Source organism: Mytilus californianus, unplaced genomic scaffold (genome assembly GCF_021869535.1).
Source record: "Mytilus californianus isolate M0D057914Y unplaced genomic scaffold, xbMytCali1.0.p SCAF_4, whole genome shotgun sequence".
Classification (NCBI taxonomy): domain Eukaryota; kingdom Metazoa; phylum Mollusca; class Bivalvia; order Mytilida; family Mytilidae; genus Mytilus; species Mytilus californianus.
In genome coordinates this window covers 103,869,209-103,896,227 of record NW_026262690.1, presented here as the reverse complement: position 1 = coordinate 103,896,227, position 27,019 = coordinate 103,869,209, and the positions used below count along the sequence as shown (strand labels likewise).

Here is a 27,019-nt window from a genome sequence, read left to right as displayed (position 1 = left end):
ATGCCACTTTTCCTGCCTTAGGTTGATGGTTCTCCCCAAGCACTCCAAATTCTTCCAATAAAAACTGTGGCCACAATATAGCCTACTTCATATCAAAGAAACAGGCAATATATGAGCTCATTTTTAGAATTCATTGATACATTTTTGTATTATTCAAAACTATCAGTCAAAATGTGTTCTACAAGGATCACCAGTCCTTTCATTTGATACCTAAATTACCAAAATATATTCTACATATTTTGATATTTACACCTATGCCTGATTTGGTGGTGTTACATCTTACAAAGTCTATCCGAATTATTTTGCAAAGAATTCCGCTCAAACTGGTGCTAAGGGTCGTCTTAAACTTGTAATGAGGTGGGAGTTTTTTTGCTCCATGTTAAGGCCTCACTGTGACTTTGAGATGAAGAACAGCAATAAAAGCACTGTTCCTTTGCTTTTTGTGAGTTTTTTGCTGTGCATGTACTGATTTTGTGTCATGGATAGATACCCTATATCCTTTGTTTTTCTATTAGAATGGTGTAAAACACCAACAATCAATCAAACGCCAGGACATCTCTACATGTTAAAAGTAATTGTTACATGCACACAAGTTTTACAAACCAAAACCATATATGTTTATCAATTTTCTTGCAGCTTGTAAGTTAAATTATCAAAAATTTAAATCAATATTATTCAGTAACTTGATCTTGCATTTATCTGTTCAAAATCAGTTTTAAATAACAGATTTTCTAAAAATAGAATTAACCATTTGCTATAAAATTGATTCAAACATGTATGATTCTGGTTGTAAAATTGCTTTATTATTCTGGTTGTAAAATTGCTTTACAAGTTTTCCTCCTCTGTGAACCAATGGGAATAGAAACAGCAAGTAATAGGATGGCTTTAAAATTTAATGCAAATAATCATTTTAAAGAAGTATTTTCATAATAAAAATAGTCTTATTAAAATGTGATGGATGATACACAAAAATATTGGTTATAATTCTGAACATCGTCATACAATAAAATAACAATAACAATATTAAGTTTTCTGGTGAAATGGTGGACATGCCAGAATAAAAATGATGGAATGGACCTATATTCATAAATTATTCATTAAAACTTTAAATTATTTATGTTATTGATTCATTGTTTTATTCTTTTTTTTTTTTTGACAAATGCAAATTAAAATATTTCTTTTACTATGATCAATACACATTATTTTTTTTTAAACTAAACAAATAATTTAGTGCAAGTTATAATGCAAACATAATAAGCTTTTTTCTTTTTCTTTATAAAAAGGTTAAAATTTACAAAAAATAAAATGAAACTATGAACAGTTTTCTATAAATAGATTTTTTTTCACCTACTTTTCATACAAGCACTATACATGTAATTACAAACCTCAAATAATTTGGATTTCTGATAAAAACAATAATGTTAATAACACATGTGTAATAGCAGCCATATTGGCACTATTTATAGATTTTCAAAGATTTCCTGCTATTCAATAATACTCTGTATTGACTGTGTCAATCGTGGATTTCTAAGAGTCAGAATAAAAGGATTTGTGGGGTATATGTCAACCCAACTACACCAAAAAATAAACAAGTTTGTTTTCTTCATATTTACCAATAAGTTCAAATTTTTCTACTTTATTTTCGAAAAATATACAAGTCTTGACAAGCGAAATAAGTGAATAATCTATTTTAAGTTAAATAGTTATGGAATAAATGAACCTTTAGCTGTTTTCTCTTCTGTTACACCCTAAGTCCTTTTCAAAAATTTCTGTTTATCTTGATCGAGGTTATAGATAATAACTCTATGTCCATTCCTACATTTTTAGTTGCGTTCATATTGTAAACTTTTTATCACCTCTTTTGACAAAATATCACAATTAATCACAGAAACTCTTATTACATATGTATTTGATACATGTACAATAAAAAAAATAAAAGAAAATGTCCCATGTAAAATTGTAAAACTCTGTGTAAAACAAAAATTTTTATCACTAACATTTCTTTTATGAAGAGATAAAAAGAAAAAAAAATGTTTTGGTAAATATTGCAGTAAAAATGTATGAGCGACAACTTGCCCAATATATTTTTCATCAGGATCATGCATGTTAAAAAAAAAATGATCAGACAAAATCTTTGTGTCAATTATTTTCATGATTGTTTCTCAAATTTATATTAAACTAATAGCATTAAAAAAATCATGGCGATTTTTACATGGGAGTAAAATTTCTGTTACATTAAAAACGTGTCAAGAAAGATTTATTGAATAAATTACAGTGATTCTGTTAAAAGGTAAAAAAAAATGCATTATTATAAAAGTATGCTTAATTTATTTTTTTCTCGAAAAATTGCTTTGCCCACAATTTAAGGTTTATCAAACAAGATGTATTTAAGAATACATTTATTGGCTAAATGTATAATTTATTGGCAAAATGTATAATTCAACATCATTGATTTGAAAGTAAATAAAACTGTTTTTAATGTAACAGAAATATTTGTTTGAGCTTTGAGCTCTTTTAAGTCTAAAATGGCCTATACATCTACAACAACAATTACACATTGAAATAAACAAAGATATACATAAATGGATAAAACTTAGTATTTTAGTATGATAAAGGGGAAAAAGAGACAATAAATGCTGCATCCGATCATGCATATTTTGAAGCACCAGAATGCCAGTAAATATCAAATTAAAAGTATCTATTAGAAGATGAGATTTAAAAATTTATCTTCCACGAGCAGGTCATTCTAGCATACATTCTCATATACCAATAAAGAGATGTAGGGTATACATCAATGAGAAAGAAACCTAACAACATCATAAAACCAAAAGAAAACATGAGGTCAATACACGGTCTATCATATGATACCCTCTCCCCCTCCTGATGAATTTAAAATATCATTTTTAAAAACCCGATGACAAACAAAGATAATAATGCTTTTCTCTCCTGATTATGTGAATACTGTTTTAGTTAATAAATGCAAGCTATCTTAAGGCAAATTACAATTAAAAAGATGAAGATAAAATTAAAACAATTCTTCTAAAATCATTTTTTTCTAAATAACATTATCAAGTCATTAAGATTTCTTTTGTTGTATACATAACTTGTCACTGTTGTAAGTGAAAATGGGAGAAACAAAATAAGCAAATGGTCACAGTATTTTTTAATTTGAGATCATTATATTACTTCAAATTTTAACAATTCATGCTGAGGTAAATATGTGAATTAAATTACAAAATTTCAGACGGTGAAAATGCTGAAATTCACTACCCACAAAAATTTGTACCATATCGCAAAATTTTAAATAATTTTTTTTATAATTTAATTAATTACACCACTGCAACTGAAACTTCCCAATGGTTGATACTATATATGGTCATTGAATTTAATGGCACTTAGCGTTTGGATTTAACTCAACAAGCGTCACAAATGCACTCATTAATATGGTACATGTAGTAGCAAAAATACATGCAGTAATGATAGGGGAAATTATTCAGTTATCTCCCTTGACTAAGATAAATAGCAAAGGCAATTTAAATTGTCTCCCTTAGTGTCTTTGTAATATTGATAATGTATTATCTCCCCTCTACTACATATATAATAAATTGTCAACAATGCTTGGTTAAAATTTTACATGATGCCTGTTCAGCAAAATAAAATCAATTAGGCCATACAGAGTAATTCTTTAGCTTCTCAGACTACCACAATTTTTTTTTTTAGAAATTTCATAATACATAATACTGATCAACCAAAAATGAAACAAAAAGCAAAACAAGTTTGAACCTTGATTATCAAAAAAGAAAACAAATAGAATACAAAGCACAATGAGTGTTTTTGAGAGGACTCAGAAAGAAATGAAAAGCTAACATTTATCTGATTTGGCCTGATACATATCAATGATTATATACATAACAAAGGATATAACAACTTTTGAACAGTTTTCTCATACATTCCTTCATTGTACTGACTTTGTTAACAAGTGACAACTGAACTTTCCCCATTATTAAGCTTTCAGCTTTCATTTATATATATATATATGTACAATGACTTGAAAAAAATAAAATAAAACAAAAAAGAGCTAAAGCTTAAGCATAGAAGTCTGTTCACTCACGACTTACACATCACTTTAAAAGCTATCTGTTAAGTTTTTTTGGTTAAGGAGTGTGCTAACTAGTAGCCTATAGGAATGCTAATATTAAATACTTAGGTCGGTAAAACAGTTTTTTTTAAAATGATTCATCTCTATGCAGTTTTGAAGATAAACCATTTATTTTTATGAATTCAACTTCATTGCCCTTTGGCCTAATCAGGACATTGAAGAGCTATGTCTAGCACCAATTTGGATTTAAGAAATGACCTTTTCTGTTTACCAAAATGAGAACAATGTTTCATTTTTAGTTTGATACCCATGGTATACAATTCTGTTAACCAATCACACTGTTTTAGTGTACCCTTTCGAAATTATTATCCAGAATGCATCCGATTCTAAAACAGTCATTTTATATAACTTTTTTAAAGTCATGCTAGAAAAAAAGCATAAGCTTTCCACAAAGAATTATATTTACCGATATTATTAGATCAATGGAGTTTTACAATATAAGTCTTTATATTATCAATGAGTAACACACTTCTGAGGCAGAGAATGGATTAAAGCAAAGTAATGCAAAACCAATGATTGGCCTTTGGCCAGTGAGCTAAAAAATAAATCAGCAAAATATACATACAATTCTGAAAGACTTGAGATTATACCTTTTGATAATGACAATAATGAAATAATAACAACTAGGAAAAGCATTATTAACTAATCTAACATGCATTTGTTTCCAAGTACAACTATTGGATTACTTAGCAATGAACATCTAATTCAACGTTTAAAATGCATAACTGTTAGAAAGACTTGACTAATAAATGCATAATTTAACCACATAATGGCTGAAATCAGATGCAAAAAAGTTTGGCAACATAAAATCTTATCAACAGTAGACAAAAAAAACATGTAAGGATTTATCCTGTCAATTTTCTGAACAAAAAATGAAATATCTTATCAAATCCATTAATTTTAATTATTCAATGTGTCAAATTTATTAACTGTCTGGTGGAGCAGTCAATTTATCATATCTATGCTATTCAAATTATGTATCAGAATAACATAAGGCAGCAGGGCACTGCCATTCACTTTGTTTTTCTTAATTTTAAACAGTTTAGAAGTAATGAGATATGCAATTTACTTTTTATGCATCTAAAGTTCTATGAGTAACTTTAGTTCATACACCAGCGTTGGAATGCCTTGATGCTTTGGTTGAAAATTCATTATCTGTGAATTCCCCTCACCAATTGTTTTGGTTTATGCTTTTGACAATTTTTACCCATAATGCATTTGACAATTTTTACCCACAATGCTTTAGATTCTGAAATGCAATCTTGTTCCAAACTACACACACATTTTTCTACAGTCACATTATTTGTATGTATAGTTTCTGTCTATTATGGTATAACTATGTATGTTTATGATAAAAAGCTACTGTCACAATTTCATTATTAACAATCACTCTAGCTATGTAAATGAGTAGATCTGTTTTCAAGGTTCAAGGCCATATTTGTAAGTTTCTTATTTTTTTAAAGTTTTGATCAATGTGCTTTATTATCTTTCTAATAAATTCATCAACTAAGTCAACCACACTTTTGAACAGCAAGGGTTTGAAATAAGTCATAAAGACATTTTTTTTTCACACAGAAGAATGTTGTTAAATAAAAACAGTGTGACAAGAAGCTTTTTTAAAATACTTATAAGAATGCTGCTAATATTAGTTATGTATAAAGGCACATATACATTTATACAATAATACAATAAAGTTAATAAAATTGCAAATATCACATGATAGAAATTTTATTCCGAGTTTCTCACTCTGTTCTTTCCTCTTCAGTCGACTGCTGTCTGTCATAATATCAATGTTGTTATTACTGTCAGAAAAGCCATCACCACCGAAACAGAAACTGAACTAGCGGAACTTTCAGGCCGTTGATTTTTATTTGGAGGATTGAAGCTTTTGGCTACAAATAAAGACAACATCAATTTAAATTTTATCTCTTTGTCAACTAAATATTAAACACTTTTAAGTACAATGAATCCTGTCTACATCAACCCTGTGTAAATGGAAATTTGTTTACAATGAATCCTGTCTACATCAACCCTGTGTAAATGGAAATTTGTCTACAATGAATCCTGTCTACATCAACCCTGTGTAAATGGAAATTTGTTTACAATGAATCCTGTCTACATCAACCCTGTGTAAATGGAAATTTGTTTACAATGAATCCTGTCTACATCAACCCTGTGTAAATGGAAGTTTGTCTACAATGAATCCTGTCTACATCAACCCTGTGTAAATGGAAATTTGTCTACAATGAATCCTGTCTACATCAACCCTGTGTAAATGGAAATTTGTTTACAATGAATCCTGTCTACATCAACCCTGTGTAAATGGAAATTTGTTTACAATGAATCCTGTCTACATCAACCCTGTGTAAATGGAAATTTGTTTACAATGAATCCTGTCTACATCAACCCTGTGTAAATGGAAATTTGTTTACAATGAATCCTGTCTACATCAACCCTGTGTAAATGGAAATTTGTTTACAATGAATCCTGTCTACATCAACCCTGTGTAAATGGAAGTTTGTCTACAATGAATCCTGTCTACATCAACCCTGTGTAAATGGAAATTTGTCTACAATGAATCCTGTCTACATCAACCCTGTGTAAATGGAAATTTGTTTACAATGAATCCTGTCTACATCAACCCTGTGTAAATGGAAATTTGTTTACAATGAATCCTGTCTACATCAACCCTGTGTAAATGGAAATTTGTTTACAATGAATCCTGTCTACATCAACCCTGTGTAAATGGAAGTTTGTCTACAATGAATCCTGTCTACATCAACCCTGTGTAAATGGAAATTTGTTTACAATGAATCCAAATATCAGGACAAATGGTGAATATTCTTTAAGTCATTTAACCTGTGTTAACTGGAAATTTGTCTAAAGTGAATATTCTCAAGTCAATTAACCTGTGAAAACAGAAAATTTGTCTACTGTGACTATTTTTTAGTCATTTAACCTGTGAAAAGTGAACACCTTTCTAATCCAAAATCTTCATGGCTATTTATAGACAGATTTTATTGTAAATATGTTACATCAACTTTTTATTTAATATATTATGCATAGATTTTTATTGATTTCTTATTATGTTATATTTTCAAGCTGACGGAACTTCAAAAACTATACCCTGTAACCCTTACCCTTTCCCCAAATACAATTATTTCCGTAAAAAATCCTAATTAATATTTCCTTTAGCTCAGTTTAATAGATATTGAGACTGACGCATTATTAATTGTTAATAAACTGTTAATAGAACACTCACTTGTATTACATGTCTCATAGTAATAAAACCATGTTCTGGTAATTACACCTAATTATACATGAAAAATATCAACTTCAAACATATGTTATAATTAAAAGAAGATTGTTTGCTTGTCTTCTTTTTGTTGCCCTGATGTGCTTGCATAAAAAGAAAAAGAAAAAAAAACTTGTTTATTTGGAATTAGCGGGAAACCAGTGATTATCTTTTTTTTCAAAGCCATGTTTTACACATGAAACATCACATGTGATACAGTATAAATAAGAAGTAAACTGTCATTGATTAAACAGAAGATCTAACATGCCTTGAAACAAACATTAAAAATCTCTATGCCTGCATGATATTTGTATAGCAACTGTGAAATTATCTAATTCTTTTTCTTGTCTGTGAGAGGCAAAATAAAGAAACTGTATGAGACATTTTCTTCTGATATTTGATGTTTTTTCCCAGTGGTGGGTAGTCGAATCTCCACCCTAGGCTGTATCAGTAGAAAAAGGGTGTAGCCAAGACTCAGATTATATCAAATTAACAAAAAAAAGGTAGACTTTTATATAAGTAAGCTCCTAACACTGTTTCTATGATAGTAAGAATGAACCTCAACTGAATCAGGTTTGCAACTATTTTACTGCACTTAAAAATGCATTGTTTTATGTACAATATTTGTAGGATATAAGACAAACACATTTTTTGTCACAACTATTATAAACCCCCAATTTTAATACCAAGTTCAGTATATATATCTCTATACTGATTTGCTATGTTCAAAGTCTATAACCACCAGGGGCAATGTAAAAATCCCTGAACCAAAGAATTGTCCATAACCATCAAAAATTGAAACTACATTACAATGTTCTATAATGGGATGTGTTATTCTGAACACCATAAGCTCTAAACTTGTCTTACTTGGTGCAATGGTTACATCAATTGGGTTAGGTTTTTCACCACTTCCATCCCCACTACCGCTACCAGATCCATTCAAATCCTCATCATCTGTCTCTAGAACAATGCCTCCACCATAATTTATACCTCGGTCTCCACTACCATACTTGAAAATTGAAGAATCTGACATCATCGAGTCTCTGTATTCTTGATGTTCTGTGTCTAATGTCTGCAAAGGAATAAACAAGATTATCAATTTTCATCTACGTCAATTCTTTATATTTTATTGTTAACCCATGTTGTAAACTTCAAAATTACAGATAATTAAATTTGAGAACAAAATGAGGAAAATAAGTTTTCAAGTCAAGTTTGTACTCAAACTGAAGAAAAATGTTTTCCTATTCAAGATTGTACTCTAACTGAAGAAAAATGTTTTCCTAGTCAAGATTGTACTCAAACTGAAGAAAAATGTTTTCCTAGTCAAGTTTGTACTCAAACTGAACAAAAATGTTTTCCTAGTCAAGTTTGTACTCAAACTGAACAAAAATGTTTTCCTAGTCAAGATTGTACTCTAACTGAAGAAAAATGTTTTCCTAGTCAAGATTGTACTCAAACTGAACAAAAATGTTTTCCTAGTCAAGTTTGTACTCAAACTGAACAAAAATGTGGTTCCTAGTCAAGTTTGGACTCAAACAGAAGGAAATGTTTTCCTAGTAAAGTAAAACCATATTCAAATCTGATGACAAACTAAGCAAATTTGTTCACCACTTGAAGAAAAAAATTACAAAAGAAGGGAGATTGTATAATATGGTAATTTGATTTATGATACCAAATCACTACAGCAATATATACTTGACATAAAGCCACGGAACAGCACCGACCGTGCGAGGGCTGTATAGCCAGTCAAGGTCGTTAAAAACTCCCATCATCAAGGAACAGCACTTGTGTTCTTTCTTCATATCAAAGACACAGTGAAGTCTTTCACACAGAAAATTTTGTTCATAATCAATTTGTTGACATACTGAACAAGAAAATGGTTTCACCTCATCAAATTAATTGTGTGGACAAACTGAACCAAAATAACAGTTGCTTTGTCAAATTTTGTCCACTTAAATTAAAATTCTTTAATCAAATTTGTTTTCAAATTAAACAAAATGACTAACATTATACAGTCAAGCAGGAAAACTAATTTATCTGCGTAACTACATCACAACATGCAATATGCTTTCTTTCCTTGTAATTAATCTCTCACAGTAACTTTGATTTTTGATAGTTTTTTTAACAAATGTAACATCTCAAGAGGATAATATGAAATTCATTTGAAATCCATATTTTGATTAGAAAATTCTGGAATTTTTGGTTTTTGGTGATCCAGTAAAAATCTGTTGTTTTGTCTGAACATACTGAACAGCTGCAGATTTTGATGGTTATGCTAATTAGATATGAAAGATTAACTGTTGTTTGCTTAAAATTCATAATTAAATATGAATTAAATTGTAAAGATGAACTGTATTGTATCTGAACTTTTTGACATCTATCATAAATTCTTATATTTCATAAAATTCATACTTTTTTTCAAATTTAATATACCAAGTATGTATTAGAAAAGTTAATTTGCAACAGTCATTTCAATCGCTGAGGTCTGCAAATATTGAAACTTGTTATTTAAAATTCTGTGCAATCAATTGTAATAAACCAACTGGTCTGTCAACATTATGCACTGACTACAAAGAAGCCATAAAACTTTCATCCCATTTTGATCATTCATTGGTTTTAGTTTAAATACTCAAGAGGAAATTTTGTTTCACACTGAAGACTTTATTTTACTGTGTTTTCTTTAATACTTCACCCGGGACCGATAAATTATTTCAAAACATTAACACGAATATTGACTTTCAGAATGATTTTCTAATGAAAGATGATTTCCATAACAATATTGTAACTGAAAAAATATCATAGCATAGTGATTGATACCGGGTATTTTTAAAACAAAATCAATCTGTTTTCCATAAAAACAATTTGCAACAGTTAAACTTGATTTCAATCAGGCAATACTGTCAGTTATCTCAAATGGATCAAGTTCAGAAAAAAAACAGGAGCTTGACTAAAAAAATTTAGAAGTGTCAGAATGGATTATCTTCTATGGTAATGCTTATATAGATCCCAACATTTTTGTATCCCATGGTTCTGACAAGTTTATTTTTTAACTTCAATCATTCAAATGTCATAACACAATATATACAACAGTAGTATACACTATATTATAGATATTTTACCTATGTACATTTTATCTTTTTAATCTTTTTCCATTGTTTTGGTATCAATCAGAAGATATACAATGAAAATAGTCAAAACATAGGTTTTTATCCATTAATCAGTATATTACAAATCTCCATCAAACAGGGTCACTGACATTCAGGCCATTTTTAGGTTCAATTCTCTATTCATTGTACATATAGTTTTAAAAGTAATTCTCAAGGCACAATATTGCTTAAAAGTTAAATTGGTTATTTTTTTTTCAATCAGCATTATATAATCATCTCTTTTCTTGTAATCGATTTTAACCCATAAGACTTGCTAGAATGATGTGAAGACCAAAACAGATTTTCTATTATTCAAATTATTCCAGAAATGTAACATCCACTGTTTTTTTTCTGTCACATTGCTAACTATAAATTGCCATTATTTCATTTAATCAAGGAATTTAATCTTTGTATGCATAAGTCAAAAATAAATAAATGGAGAGTGTGTCACAGATGATGACCCCCTCTTACATTAATGTTATAAAGGACATAACTCTAGAAGGGTAAAAGTGACGCCACCAAAATTCGAACTTGATCTGTGTTTTGTGGTAATAAGCATTGTGTACAAATGTATAAGTTTCATAACATTTGGTTGAGGCAAACTAAATATAGAGAATGGAAACCAATTTTGGGACGTACATACGGATGGACAAAGGTAACACTTAATGCTCCCTCCGATGACGGTGGGGGCATAACAGTGGCGGATCCAGAACTTTTCATAAGGGGGGGCCCGCTGACTGACCTAAGGGGGGGCCCGCTCGAGTCATGCTTCAGTGATTCCCTATATAATCAACCAAATTTTTCCCACGAAAGGGGGGGCCCGGGCCCCCCCCTGGATCCGCCTATGCATAAAAAATAAAAAAAACACAGTAAAAACTAAATAACTGTAGACAAGATCTGAAATGGATAAATCCCCTGTCCCAATTTAGTCACCATTAAGAAAATATGAGAAGCATGGTAACTATAAATGTTTGTATCTAATCTACTATATTTAGAGTTATCTCTCCTTTTTGGCAAGTTACAGTGCACTCTATAAACTTTTATCCTCAATTATTACCATAACAAAAAGACAATGCTGTTAATGAATAATACTACTTAATGCCTGGTCTTGAGATGTATGAAAAAATAGAAGATAACAAGGGAACCAAACACTACATATCTAAGAAACAAGAATATGTGTCCATGCCTGCTCACTATCACATTTCCAAGTTAGGTAAACTGTGAAATCAGAGTCAAAACCATAATTTGACATCTAGTTTCAAAAGTTCACATCATAATGAACATGTGACCTAAGTTTCAAATAAATATGATCACAACTTTATGGTAAACTACCTAGACCAAAAATTTAACTTAAGGGTGTACTGGATTCACACTATCACATTTCACTATTCAGTGAACCATGATTGATTGATTGATTGATTGATATGTGTTTAACACCACTTTCAGCACTATTGCACTACTTCGTGGTGGTAAGTTTTTATTGGTGGAGGAAGCAGGAGTGTCAGGAGAGAACTGACCTTTTTTTTTTGGTAGGAAAATTTTAAATTCTAGTCAATTAAGAATTAAGATTGCAGTCAAACCCAACTTCCACATGCAGGATTTGAAATCACAACTTCATAGTAGACTACCTTGATCAAAAACTTGATACTAATGGTGGGGCATTTAAAAACTGAAATCACCATGGCCAAAACAAAAACTTGCAAAGAGCTTATCTTGCCCTCAGGCCTGGTAACCATGTAACCAAAACTTCATTCTTCTCAATTACAATGGACCTAGATATAGGAGAATAGGAACCAAGAGTCAGTTAATGATAAAGATAAGCATTAATATCAGTTGTGTATAATTATTTCTGATACAAACTCTATTAATACAATTCTATAATAAAATTGGCACTTACATTTCTCGTCAATGACAGTTTGTCTCTCATTGTTATCAATTGTGGGTCCACATCCATCTCTGATGTGGTAAATGCTTTAAGATGCTCGATATTACCAGTAAATCTAAAAAAGAGGAGAATAAACTCATCAAATTATCATGTAAAGAATGCAGCTAATAGAAAAAATGTCGATATTTCTTAATTCCTCTATTCCCAAATTAGATAATTTTCCTTCAATCAACACCATCTTTAGCAGACTACATCTAACAAAATTCCATAAAACAAAGATAAATTCTGTCTCCTGTTTTTTTTCCCTGGAGTCCAACGATATCTCAAAAAACAATTTCATTCTTGTTTATCATTTTTCTCCTGAGAATGTTATGAATGACCAAAATATATGCCAAACCTATTTAGATAAATGTAAAAATAACTATTTGATGAATATATCTCAAAGTGAAAATTGGTAGAGAATCCCTTTTGAGATTCAAATTTGTTTCCAAGTCATAAATGAATTAGGTTACCAGTTGATCAAGCACTGAAGTAGGTATGTTGTGGAATATTCACCAGACAGTTAATAACCATGTTTTAAACTGACTAGATCAGCGTTAACTTCCTATTGACTGTCTAACATAATAGTTAATTCCCAAGTATCAAACTCCATCACCTATCTAGATACATTTATAGTTATGCAGGTTAGGTGGCTATAATTTAGTTAAAAATGGATGCATGGCTGTTTAACGTCCAGTGGCAAGTTAGATACATATTCAAAATGAGAAATTAATATTGTGAAATGAATTTATACCCTGCTTTGTACTAGTCTGACACGATTTTTTAATGTACTCATTCACAATCAACCCTTACACATTATTCTGACTCCAAACCCACAAGTCTTTGCTATCTGGCCTAAATGCTGCATGCATAGCAGAGTAGCATAACCTACAACACTCTAGGCAAGCACACTACATGTACCACCAGACCACAGAGTATAGAGGTTCAGTGATTATTGTTTAGTAATAGAGATTTAGTGACTATTCTTCAGATATAGAAGTTTAGTACTCTGTATTGGGTTGCAGTCTCACTTAGATGTATCCTCACATCCCTCTTTATTTATATGCAATAAATATATGTAGTGGTTACAATTACCTGCCCACCAAAGTACCATTCCAACACATAGTACTATCTGGATCCTGGTCATAAAAAAGTTTTTGCTCACAAATATCTTCAGAAATAGTGTTGAAAATATTCATTGATATGAGAAGTTGCTCTTTCACTTGTAGGACTTGATCGTTTAGGTCGCCACCCATTGTTCTACGGTTTCTGTTATGCTTGAGTTGTGTTCCCAGCTGACTTGAAGCTGTTCTGATTGGAATTTGTGTATCTGCTGCGGAAATAGCACATAAACCTTTAGCCTACAAAAAATTATACAACAAAATAAAATGATTACCACCTCAAAAAATCAACATGTTATACATTTGTTAATAATACTTTTCATACGTTGACAAACGTTTATGCAATTTCACATCTGCAACTATTTTTTGTAATGATAGCAAAATCAATTCCTTTGACATATATTGGTATGGTTTAAATGGATTCAATCTGACTTGGCAATAACATCTGTAGAGTGTAATCGTTCAGAATTCTACAGGTTATATGCAACTGTCACATCAACTGTCTAATGTTAAAGTACATTACGAAGATGCATCAGCCACTTTGCTTCAGGAATTAGCTGGTTTTAAGACATCGGATGAACTGTTGTACCACTTGCTAGAACAATATTATTTCTAATAGAACATTAAGTACTTATTTCTTAACAAAATATTAATACAGAATATTAAAGAAATTTCTCAATTTTTTAAAGCCATGTTTCCATTAGAGTAGATACTTTAGAGTGGATGGCTACTGAACATCAGAGACTGAAGTCATTGAACTGATCTGCATTTTTTATCTGGAAATATAGAATGGTATACCAGGAAATCCAAATTAATATTTCACTGTTTACAAATTAACTATTGTATACCAAATCCATAAAATGGGCACAGGTGTAAAGCTATTAGATAATTTCTGGTCTGCCTTGACAAATGAGATAGATGCCAGTCTAAAGCTCTAAGCACTTGAGCTAATTAAGAGTCTAAGCAGTATAGAATTCCCCTATCATCAGCTACCACAACACAAGGCTGCCATGTTTATCTGTATTTCTCTCTTTCAACTGCCTAATGAGTGAGTGCAACACTTTTCAGGTTTCAAATTTCTTTCAAATTAATGGTTTATTTCATTTTTTATCAAACTTTGCCACTTTTCCCTCCATCTGTTGATATATCTGACAACCTAGTGAAAACTGGAACTGATTTTTTTAGTATCTACTTGACATGACAACCTGCATACTTGTCAATTAAATCCACATCTTTGCTGATGGATATCTGCAACAATGTAATATTTAAAACACTATTGCACTGTTCTAACCAGAAACACTGGACTTTCTCATCACGTACCCCTCGAAAAAAACAAAGCTTAGTTGCTACCTGCTACTCAATGGATTGTTCACTGTAAGGATATAAAATCATGACAGGACACCATTTTGTTGTACCATATTTTACGTTGGTGTGCTATAAAGTGTTATTGAATCACTGGTATGTGATAATGTAGTTTAATTGAAAGATTCAACAGTAAATTTCAAAGGTACCCTGATACAGAGAGAGAGAAAAGCATTTCCAAGGTTAGTTGTGAGTTTTGAAATACTACAACACTTCCAGGTGGTAATCAGTGCTTTGCCACAGACATGCATTTTGAAAGAAATTTAGTTTGTAACTTCTTTGTAAAGCACAATTCTCTTTGGTTTTTTTCTGTTTCTGAACTGTTGGTGTCACTTAGATATATTAATGGCAGGGGCAGGCAATGGAGACATCTGGTATAACATACTTATATGTCCCCCGACCAAGATATACAAAAAAGCACTTTGAACAAATGCAGTCAATTTCAGTATTTTTTACCTCAAAATTGCGACTTAATAAGGAAGAATTTTACTACACAGATTAAAACAAGCATAACTACTGGAAACTATTAAAGCTATTTCTTTGATTTATCTATTATTTCCTAAAGTAATTTTTTTCCCAATTTAATATATCTAAATCATACTTAAAACTAGATGCATAGATACACATTGCTGCTTACAGAACTATTACAGATCTTACTTAATCCACTACTTTTTCTTCATTGCCTGTTGATATTAGCTCCAGCAATTTTTATGATAGAAGTCTAGACTTACAATAGTTTTGTGGTCTACTTTTTGACCATCCATAAAGTGGGTAAAATTGGTCATCTGCTAAGTATAAATTGAAAGTCAATTTACAATTTACAGTCCATTGATAAGCTTGCTTTACTTATGAAACTAAAATACTTAGGTAATTCAATGTAAAATAGATAGTCCAAACAAGATTAAGCTGTTTATAAATACCAAGTTAACTTGGTGAGGAGAAAAAATTTACTTTATTGACAAACTTTAACATTGTCAGACTGTCTAGCATACTGACCTTTTTCATACCTATCTAATGAAATGAATACCTATTTCATAAATAAAATATCTACGTCAAAACTTGCTGATAATTTTCTATAATGAAGAACGGCTTTTGTCCAAATGCAAACAACATTTTTCCAAATTTAAGCGGGGTATAATACAGTTTAAATAACAGCGAAAATTGGCTTTCAAAATGATAAATAAAAAGATTTGTAGCAGCAGGACTAAAGACACAAATTAAAGACCACTTTCCACATGGACAAATATTTGTTTTTGAAGTGAAGAGCATTCCATTCAACATCAAATTCTTTGCTTGTGTATATTGGGTAAACATTCAGTATAGAACATGCTAGAACCCTGTTACCAAAATTGCCTCACAAACAAACCAATTATTGAAATTCTTGCATTTGCAGAAACATTGAAATGTTCTTATTATGACTTCATATACAATTCCTACAATTGTTTACTTAAAACCACTAAATTAAAAATCCATCTGCATACAACCATGAGTTTGTAGTGGAAAGTAATTTATAAAATTGTATCACTGCAATCGAGCCAATGTTTAAAAAAACAGGCTAATCTAAAAGATGAAACTGAGAGACAGAATAATCACTCTATCAAATACTAAAAAATTACCAACTAAATACAAGTTGATGAGATAATATATGAAAAACATCTTTCAAATGTCAAAGTTTTAATAGATTTTCATGTTTCCAACAGTCTGCTTTGTACCAAAGTTTCTTGTCTTTGAAAAAACAGAAGTAATGTCTTTGGGTGTTAGCAAATGAAAAATTACACCTTAATTTTGCCAAATATCTATGAAATGTTCTGGCAATAGAGAGTTATTGTTACAAAAAATGCTTATTTTTTGGTTATTTTATCAAAGCAGGCAACAACTCAGATTCACCTAATGCTATCACCATGAATTTATCTCCACACACCTATTAGACTGTCAAGTACTGGTATCTACAGATTGGTTCTAGTATCCATTTTTTTGGTTGTGTCAGATTATGTGGATATTTGTCAGTCTTTATCTGATAACTTTACTTCGAAATGCATACTGTTAAATTGGAAATTTTTGCTAATTTTGCAATGAAGATAAAATCATGAAAATAATTCCTTCCTGTCAATTTGATATGTAAGAAAGAACAAAACAGTTTGGCTCTAGAAAACGTGAAATTAAAACACTCCAGTAAATATTCCACTTTACAGTAATATTTGATTACCAAGAGGATCTTAATTATTGAATAAAAAGAAAATATTCAAAAATATTTCATTGTTGTACAGAAAATTTCATTTAATTTTAAAATTTATGATACTTTATTGAAAAAAGTAAAACCCTGACAGGTTAAATGTAAACATTACATGAACATAGTTTAAAGAAACATACAACACATGAAAAAGCTCTAAACAAGTCAAGTCAATAATATACAAGTATATATAATTGACCAATGAAAGCCCACAACATTAGACAAAATATCTTTATTCGGATCTAAAACAGTTTTAAATTTAGAGTCAAGCTGGTCAAAATTAGGACAATGAGTTTTAATTGCAATCAAAAGACTGCTGATTTGGCAAATGAAGGAAAAAGTGTTCCTCATCATCTAAAATTTTACAAACTTTACACACTCTTTGTTCTCTTAGAATTTTCTTGTAATGACCTATGTCAATTTCCAAGCTATGGTCATCACTTATACAGAATTTTGTTAAATTTTTTTAGATTGTGCAAGTAGTCTTTCAATTTAATTTCATTTTTAAGTTTACTATAAAGGTAAAGTTTTGAACTGTTATCTATATTTGAAAGATTTTTAAGAGTTATTTTATCATACTTTTCTTTAACAATATGTAAAGTAGTCTTTTTAAGTGAATTTTTTATTAGTTTAAAAGGTTTATCAAAATCAACATATTCTTCTTCATCAATGTTAAATTCTGTGAAAATGTGCTTTGCAAAAGTATATATTCCATCTTCAGACATAGACTTATTTATTTTGAAAGCTTCTTTAACAAGAGGGTTTATTTCCTAACACAATTAATTCTACAAAAATATACTAAAACTTGAGTTTTTATAAATGAGTTAAATGGGAACCGTCCCAACTCATACTTTGCAGCTATATTACATGACCTTTTTTTTAATTCCAAGAACACTTTTTTTTTTATTTAAATTTATGATGCACTTTCTCAACGCTGAATCTATCTGTCAAGGATTAATTATCACAGTTAGTTCCATGCATTTTGGCTCTGTTTGTTGCTTTAAATATTGAGTTAGATTCTTCAATAAACCAATTTTCACTAGAACTAGTGATTGAATGGGAGTACTTTTGCAGGAACCCCCTAAAGTGTAATTTGTTAATAGTTTTACTCGATATCCATGAAAATCATTGGAGAAAAGATGAATAAAAGGATTTGTTTTTGGTATATATATTAATATGGTTAATACATGTATCAAAAACTTGAAAACAACTGTTAAAAAGGAAATGTAAAAAAAGAAAAAAAGGCCTTCATGTGAAATTGTTGACAGGCAATGACAAGACTTATACGTTAATAGGACCATCACTGTCAAAACAGCTACCAAAAATGTCAAACAACATAAAAAATCAACAAAAGGATATCTGAATGTCAACATATAGTATTCAAGAATAGTCAAATGAGCTCTTCCATTTTCTATATAAAAGGATGTTATTTCAGGTGAAAAGATCATCATTCAAGATTACTACTGTGATGAATTTTGATGTCACTCCCAGTGTCAGAAACACCTCCAAAAAGGTCATAGATGACCTTCAAAAGGCTAAATTTCTAACCCTTCTAAACCCCCCCACCCTTGCTTACAACTAGCAATGAAATGTATATATGTCCTTTCACCAGGTTTCCCATACGTTTCTGGATACTGATGTAAATTTAACTTATCCTGAACCTTGAGGTACTACGGGAAAAGGAAAAGAAGGTGATAAAATTAATGTACTTTATAAGCAAGTTGTTTATATCAATCTACTTCCAAAAATATAATACAAGGTATATGTCACTGAGCTTTTTTCTAGCTACAGATTGTACACAACTCTAATACATTATTTAATTTATGCAAAAAGCACTTATAATCCTGAGATTAAGAGAGAATTTTTGAAATACAGATTACCTATTCGTATCATATACTTTCAGAAAATACATCAGAGAATTGCTTAAAACGTTTCAGCAATATGGCAACTTTGCTTGAAAGAGTTAGAGCCATAATTTTTGTAAAAATACAATATATGTCACATTCAAATTTATCAAAACACATGTATATGTAGTGCAGATTAGCATTATGATTTTTGTAAAAAATACAATATATGTCACATTCAAATTTATCAAAACACATGTATATGTAGTGCAGATTAGCATTATGATTTTTGTAAAAAATACAATATATGTCACATTCAAATTCATCAAAACACATGTATATGTAGTGCAGATTAGCATTAACTTCTTGTGTATGTACAGTACAAGCTAGTGTGAGTTCTATAATCTCACAATCATAAAAGAATTGTTTCTTAGGTGTGATTCCTATCATGACCACTACTACAGTTTACATCAAATCTTACCATTCTTTTCTTACTAATAGAGCATTTCACAACAGGTCTCTCCCTGTCTGAATCTCAGCATCCATTAAAAAGCAATTTAACATGCATTGGGTGTTACACTGCTAAATATCTAAATGGTTTTGAACTAATTATCGTTGGCTTCCAGAAAAGTACCTCATCGACATGCATGCATCTAGCATCTAATAGTAAAATTAAGTTGCATGTGTGACAAAAAAACTAATTATATATATTTACAGTGAAATCTGGATAGATGCAATATCGAGGAAAAAGCTCTCATACATTCACTGTGTTTGTGCAAGCATAATCTTCTACTTTAAAAAAAAAATTAAATTCTTCTAATTGATGTTTTAAACATAATATCCTTCAAAACTGTTTGTAAATAAATTAGTTTACAAAACTATCTATTATAACAGCACATTTCTTTTGTTTAACAATAAATGGAAAAAAATTATCTTTCAACAAAAAGCTTTAGAGGTGTAATTTGACATTATTACTGGCAATGGCAATTTTAGCAGAGTCATGTAATTTCTAAATCAATGTGTAAATTCAGGATAACCTTCATGTAAAAGGAAAAATAATGAGGATCAGATTATAATTTTTGCCAATTTTTTATTATGTTTGTAGTTCCTCTTTAGGTGTAGCCTGATATGGTACCATTATAGTATATTATAGGGCAGGGAGTTTATCCATATGTGGTAGCTGGAGACACTGAGTATAGACATGAGGATATTCATCAAGCATAAAAAGCATATGTCAATCAGATTTAGACCTGAATTTACAGTGGGAGGGGCTTGTCACTGATATCATTGTGTTAAAACTTGAAAACAACTGTTAAAAAGGAAATGCAAAAATAGAAAGAAAAGGCCTTCATGTGAAATTGTTGACAGGAAATGACAAGACTTGTACCTTTATAGGACCATCACTGTCACAAACAAGTCAGAAATGACAATTCTATATTGACTGTAAAAGAAATAAATTATTCATTAATATAAACGAATTTAACTGCTGTGGCACATCTGCTTAAAAAAAATCATAGAAAATATATAAGGAAAAAATACACAACCTCATAGACTGGCTGCATGGGATCCTTCTTGCATCAAACATTGAAATGAACAACAGGAGATGTGTCAAGAAGACATCAACCCAACATCACATGAAATAGACAACTGGGTCAGGTCAACAAATACATGTCTAACTCTGGGCAAATTAAATACAGACAGTCAAATAAATGACACAAAATGCAAATTGGCAAAAACATAAAGTGACAGCACCTCAAAGCAGACAAGATTCCTGACCATGGAACAAGAACATAAAGTGACAGCACCTCAGAGCAGACAAGATTCCTGACCATGGAACAAGAACATAAAGTGACAGCACCTCAGAGCAGACAAGATTCCTGACCATGGAACAGGAACATAAAGTGACAGCACCTCAGAGCACACAAGATTCCTGACCATGGAACAAGAACATAAAGTGACAGCACCTCAAAGCAGACCATATTCCTGACCATGGAACAAGAACATAAAGTGACAGCACCTCAGAGCAGACAAAATTCCTGACCATGGAACAGGAACATAAAGTGACACCACCTCAGAGCAGACAAGATTCCTGACCATGGAACAAGAACATAAAGTGACAGCACCTCAAAGCAGACCATATTCCTGACCATGGAACAAGAACATAAAGTGACAGCACCTCAGAGCAGACAAGATTCCTGACCATGGAACAAGAACATAAAGTGACAGCACCTCAGAGCAGACAAGATTCCTGACCATGGAACAAGAACATAAAGTGACAGCACCTCAGAGCAGACAAGATTCCTGACCATAGAACAAGAACATAAAGTGACAGCACCTCAGAGCAGACAAGATTCCTGACCATGGAACAAGAACATAAAATGACAGCACCTCAGAGAAGACAAAATTCCTGACCATGAACCAGAAAATAAAGTGACAGCACCTCAAAGCAGACAAGATTCCTGACCCCGGAACAAGAACATAAAGTGACAGCACCTCAGAGCAGACAAGATTCCTGACCATGGAACAAGAACATAAAGTGGCAGCACCTCAGAGCAGAAAAGATTCCTGACCATGGAACAAGAACATAAAATGACAGCACCTCAGAGAAGACAAAATTCCTGACCATGGAACAAGAACATATAGTGACGACACCTCAGAGCAGACAAGATTCCTGACCATGGAACAGGAACATGAAGTGACAGCACCTCAGAGCAGACAAAATTCCTGACCATTGAACAAGAACATAAAGTGACAGCACCTCAGAGCAGACAAGATTCCTGACCATGGAACAAGAACATAAAGTGACAGCACCTCAGAGCAGACAAGATTCCTGACCATGGAACAAGAACATAAAGTGACAGCACCTCAAAGCAGACAAGATCCTGACCATGGAACAGGAACATAAAGTGACAGCACCTCAAAGCAGACAAGATTCCTGACCATTGAACAAGAACATAAAGTGACAGCACCTCAGAGCAGACAAGATTCCTGACCATGGAACAAGAACATAAAGTGACAGCACCTCAAAGCAGACAAGATTCCTGACCATGGAACAGGAACATAAAGTGACAGCACCTCAAAGCAGACAAGATTCCTGACCATGGAACAAGAACATAAAGTGACAGCACCTCAGAGCAGACAAGATTTCTGACCATGGAACGAGAACATAAAGTGACAGCACCTCAGAGCAGACAAGATTCCTGACCATGGAACAGGAACATAAAGTGACACCACCTCAGAGAAGACAAGATTCCTGACCATGGACCAAGAACATAAAAGATTTATTGACTCTACCACACAAAGTTCAGCCATCCTCAATTTTTATAAATCTAGTAAAACTTCATCAAAGATATCTGTCAGTCAAACTCTCAGAATAATCACTGGTAAGCATGGCATGAGAAAAACTTCACTTTCTGCTATAGACAAATCGATTTGGACGAGGGTGGGGCATTTGCAAAAGTAGATTTGTTGGAGAGTTGTCTCATTGGCACCCATACCACATCTTCTAATTTATTTCACTGAATATCATACTTACAGCATTAAAAGTGACTGCAATGTTACGAACTGCATGTTTGATTGACATATCAATATCGTGGCTCAGTTGTTGCAGTATTGCTTCTACATTGTATTTGTCGCTCTGTCCACCATCTAGCCGAACAACCGACATCATCAGTTTTTTCCAATCTTGATGCAAAATGGAAAACTGTGCTAAACATCTTCTCATTGTATTCAAACATAATCCTTTGCATGGTAAAACAGTGGTTTCATTTTGACACCGGGAACAAAATTGGAGCTGAGTCACTTGGTGAACACATTTTTCTGTGACTGAAGCGAAATCTGTCAAGTTAATGGCTTCAACAACTAGAGAAAGCACTTCTATGTATGATTTCACATTCGACAATGCATGTTGTAAACTGTGTGAAATATTGTATTGTGTACTTCCAAATGGTACTGGTAATATGTCTTGCCGATTCCTTCGCAAGCATAAAGTCTGTTGTGGTGTCAAAGTCAACACTTTCCCACTATGAAGATTGTACTTTAACACTGATGGAAATATATTGTCATAAAATGTTGCAACTGTGGCATATAAACTTATTTGTTTTTGTTTCATGAACAGTCGTATCTGTGAAAAGAATTCTGATACAGGCCGACTATAGTCTGACTTTGGAATTTTATAAAGATCTTCTAAAGTCACTGAAGTTTTGTTCTCTGATAAAAGTATTAATGAAGATAATCTTTCTGTAAAAAAAGAAAAACAAAATATTACTACTTTTAGGCAAGATACCACAAAGTATTAAAGATAACATAAAAATAAATAATGAGATGTACAATTATATCAATATTATTGGGGGTACAATGTATTTGTTAACTCCAACATAGGCTAAAAATTTTGGGAACTTATAAATAAATTGCAGAAGATTAAAAGAGAAGTTTTGAACTATTATATAACAAAAGAACCTTTCACATTTTTTTTTTTTTGAAAATAAAAACTATCTAAGAAAGTTTAGAACAAGTGAATATCCTTAATTTGTAAAATAAGTGCAGATAAAGTATAGTCCTCAAACAAATTTAGATTTGATATCTATGATGGTTAAGAAAAATCATCAAAATATTAAACCCATCAACACCCTCTAAGTTTCAAGTAGGAAATGTCTTCAACAAATAGAATTGAGGAAAGAAGATTATCATTGTACCTTCATTGATTAATTGTTTTGTATGGTTTATTTGTTTCATATTGTTATATATGTTGCAAGTTGGATTTTTTGCATTAGTAAAGCTTAAAGTTATCATCATGATCATAGTTTACCCAGATTGTGATTCACTACTTATACTGCCTAGAACAAACTAGTTTAAACTAGTGAAAGAGATATCACATTAAATGGAGTCTTTAGAAGAAACTAGTTTAAACTAGTCAATGAGACATCACATTAAATGGAGTCTTTAGAAGAAACTGGTTTAAACTAGTCAATGAGACATCACATTAAATCGAGTCTTCAGAAGAAACTAGTTTAAACTAGTCAATGAGACATCACATTAACTCGAGTCTTTAGAAGAAACTAGTTAAATCTAGTCAAAGAGACATCACAGTGATCTGTCATGAAATAGAAATTCCTTTGTAATGTAAGTTCCAAATGAAAGAAATATTCTGTAATATTTTTTCCACTGAAACAAATATTACAGAATGTGTACCTTACAGAATAAAGGATATAGAATATTTGTTCCAACAGGAACAAATATTATTGCATTGTTTAATATCAAAGTTTCCAGGGGAACTTATGTTTAAAAATAGGCGGAACAAATATAAGTTGACATTCAACAAAGAACAAAGTTCCTATAAGCCTGAATGCATATAGTTTGCCAAAACTACAAAATTAAATATCAATCCACAAAAATTCATAGCCAAAAAAATAAATGAATCTGGTGAATCTAAGAATATAAATTGAATTCTGTTCAATAGTTTTGTCTCACAGTATATTTGTGTAAAAACCTTATTTTGTTTATCACTTTTGTCAATTTTCTCTTCTCTCTTTAAAAGTATCACCAAATATTAACAAAAATATTGAATCTCATCAATTTAAAATGGTGGGAGAAGAGATGAATACTTATTCAAAAATGTTATTATCAAATGATCTAAACCCAAACTTGTATATAAATCTTTATCAATTATGACCTAAATTGCCACCACTAGGTAAAATACTTTGTTATACATGTATTTATTAGGGATAATTAATATATAGTAAACATAATTCAAATTCAGTCCTGGATTAAATAAGTGGTTGAACTTATGATGGGATAACTGGGTGATTTTACATGCACACCAATAAACAATACCACTGAATTTTATTCAAAATTTCATAAATTTGTCTAAATAATTTAGTAGTAGTGCCCAAATTTATGAGTCTTAGGACACCAGTATTAAAATTTTCCTGATTAAAACTAATATATTTTTATAACTTGACTTCTAACATTCCTGACACAGTTAAAGTTTCACCCAGAATTTAAATTTACATGTATCAAATAGCATTAAGTGGTACTCCAATGAGCTCAAGTGTAAACAATGAAGTTATATTATAAATCCTTCATTATTTCATTTTGTTCAATGATTATTTAAACACCTTTGATCTTTTTTTTACATGATAAATCAAACCCCTTTATAAATTCAATAGAAGCAGGAAGTAATAACCACTAAACCTGTATAAGGATATCACATAATTTCCTCCTTTTACTAGTCAATTTTTCTTTTATATATAGAACACATTTTAAGTCTATTGTTATTAATGAAACACCAAGATAACAGCCATTTCTGAGACACCCATACAACACTGTAATTTAGAAACAAGAAAAAAACATTCTAATTTCAGAAGCACCAAGAACTTTGGAATTTAGATACAAGAGACATTGTAGTAATTTTGATACAAAAAGTGTAATTTTTAAAAACATTGTAATTTATGAAACAACAAGAACATTGTAATTTATGAAACAACAAGAACATAGTAATTTATGAAACAACACAACATCTTCAGGAAACAAGAAAACATTGTTGTCTCTATCTGACCCAAACATAACAGTTGGCTCTGAAGAAAAAAAAGTTGTGTCAAGTCCAAATAAAAATTAAAACAAAAATGTTTTCAATTTTTCAAGCATCAAGAAAAAACATTGTCACTGATAAAGCAACTAAAAAACATTGTAATCTCTGAAAAACAACAAGTAAAAACATTTTCATCTTTGAAGTGACAAAAAAATTTCATCATTGAAGTGACAAAAATATTTTCATCTTTGAAGTGACAAAAAAATTATCATCTTTGAAGCAACAACTTTACTCTGCCATCTGTAAACAAGAAGTGTCAATTTTTATGCATTAAATAAGAAAATGCTATCTTTATATAAAAAGGACAAAAATTACGTTTACCTGTATGGAATAACATAGAGCTGGAAAAACTGCATTAACGTTCAAAGGTAGTATCATAACTCAATATTTTGCATAAAACCGGGAATCAACGTATTTAAACCTTTGGTCTGTAAGCTTATTTCTAAAATAACCTTTAACAAGTGTGCTCTTGACAAAAAGGTTCAGAAGCCTAATATAAGATAAGATATATATTATTACCAATATATATATTATATTATAAGGAAAAAGAACATTGATTAGCATAGATACATAGATTTTAAATACACAATTACAATACAATTAGACTGTAAAAAAGCCCTTGGTTTAAAGTATATAACATGTATAATATATTTATATGAGAAATAAATACATCTAACTCCTATTGACTTGAATAAATTTTCCAACAGCATTAAGTACCTGATTGTCTAAATCAAAGCTCAATAAAAATATGAATTTTTGCTGATTGTCCAGTAAAGTAAAGTTTGGCATTTTATGGCAAACAAAGTCAAAGAGAGCATCTCTATCAGAGTTAAATTTTTCACATGAAGTTAAAAAATGGATTTCATCTTCAATACAGCCAGAGGAGCAGTTTTTGCAAATTCTTTCATTTCGTGGAATATTTGAAAAACGGCCAAATTCTATTTGAAGTTTGTGAGCAGATATACGTAATTTACAAATAGCTCTTCTAAATTCAAAGTTCTTAACCAAAGAGAGATAATTTTCATAGCCAAAATTTTGTTTAAATTTCAAATAATTGAACAATTTTCCATCAGAAGCATTTTTTGGCTAACATACAAATTGTTTATATATTTAGTGTGAATTAATTTGCTAGATATATTCAAAAAGTTATATTGTCCAAAATGATATATCCAAATAATATATGAAATGATTTAAGAGCATTAAAACTCATATACCTAAATTGAACAACCAAAACCCTGGAGCATTAAAACTCATATGCCTAAATTGAACAACCAAAACCCTGGAGCATTAAAACTCATATGCCTAAATTGAACAACCAAAACCATCCAAAGTCAACTTTCAATCAGTTG

At 30.9% G+C, this 27,019-nt stretch overlaps 1 protein-coding gene and 1 long non-coding RNA gene across 4 annotated transcripts in view; both read right to left on the bottom strand.

Annotated features, from left to right (window-relative positions):
* Positions 1-875: 875 nt before the first annotated feature.
* Positions 876-27,019, bottom strand: part of LOC127738935 (glypican-5-like) — a 42,201-nt gene continuing 16,057 nt past the window's right edge. The window contains exons 3-7 of one of the 3 annotated variants that reach the window (XM_052250433.1): positions 22,617-23,320; positions 13,620-13,885; positions 12,498-12,600; positions 8,322-8,526; positions 876-6,051 (exon numbers count right to left, since the gene is read on the bottom strand). In XM_052250433.1, coding sequence (XP_052106393.1) covers positions 5,939-6,051; positions 8,322-8,526; positions 12,498-12,600; positions 13,620-13,885; positions 22,617-23,320 — 1,391 coding nt within the window. In that variant the 3' untranslated portion in view covers positions 876-5,938. The other 2 variants (XM_052250435.1, XM_052250434.1) reach the window with 2 other exon arrangements.
* LOC127738950 (uncharacterized) lies at positions 21,796-22,286 on the bottom strand. The gene is made up of 3 exons (XR_008000225.1): positions 22,263-22,286; positions 22,051-22,103; positions 21,796-21,945 (listed from the first exon to the last, which is right to left on the bottom strand). It is a non-coding gene; the product is annotated as an uncharacterized LOC127738950 (long non-coding RNA).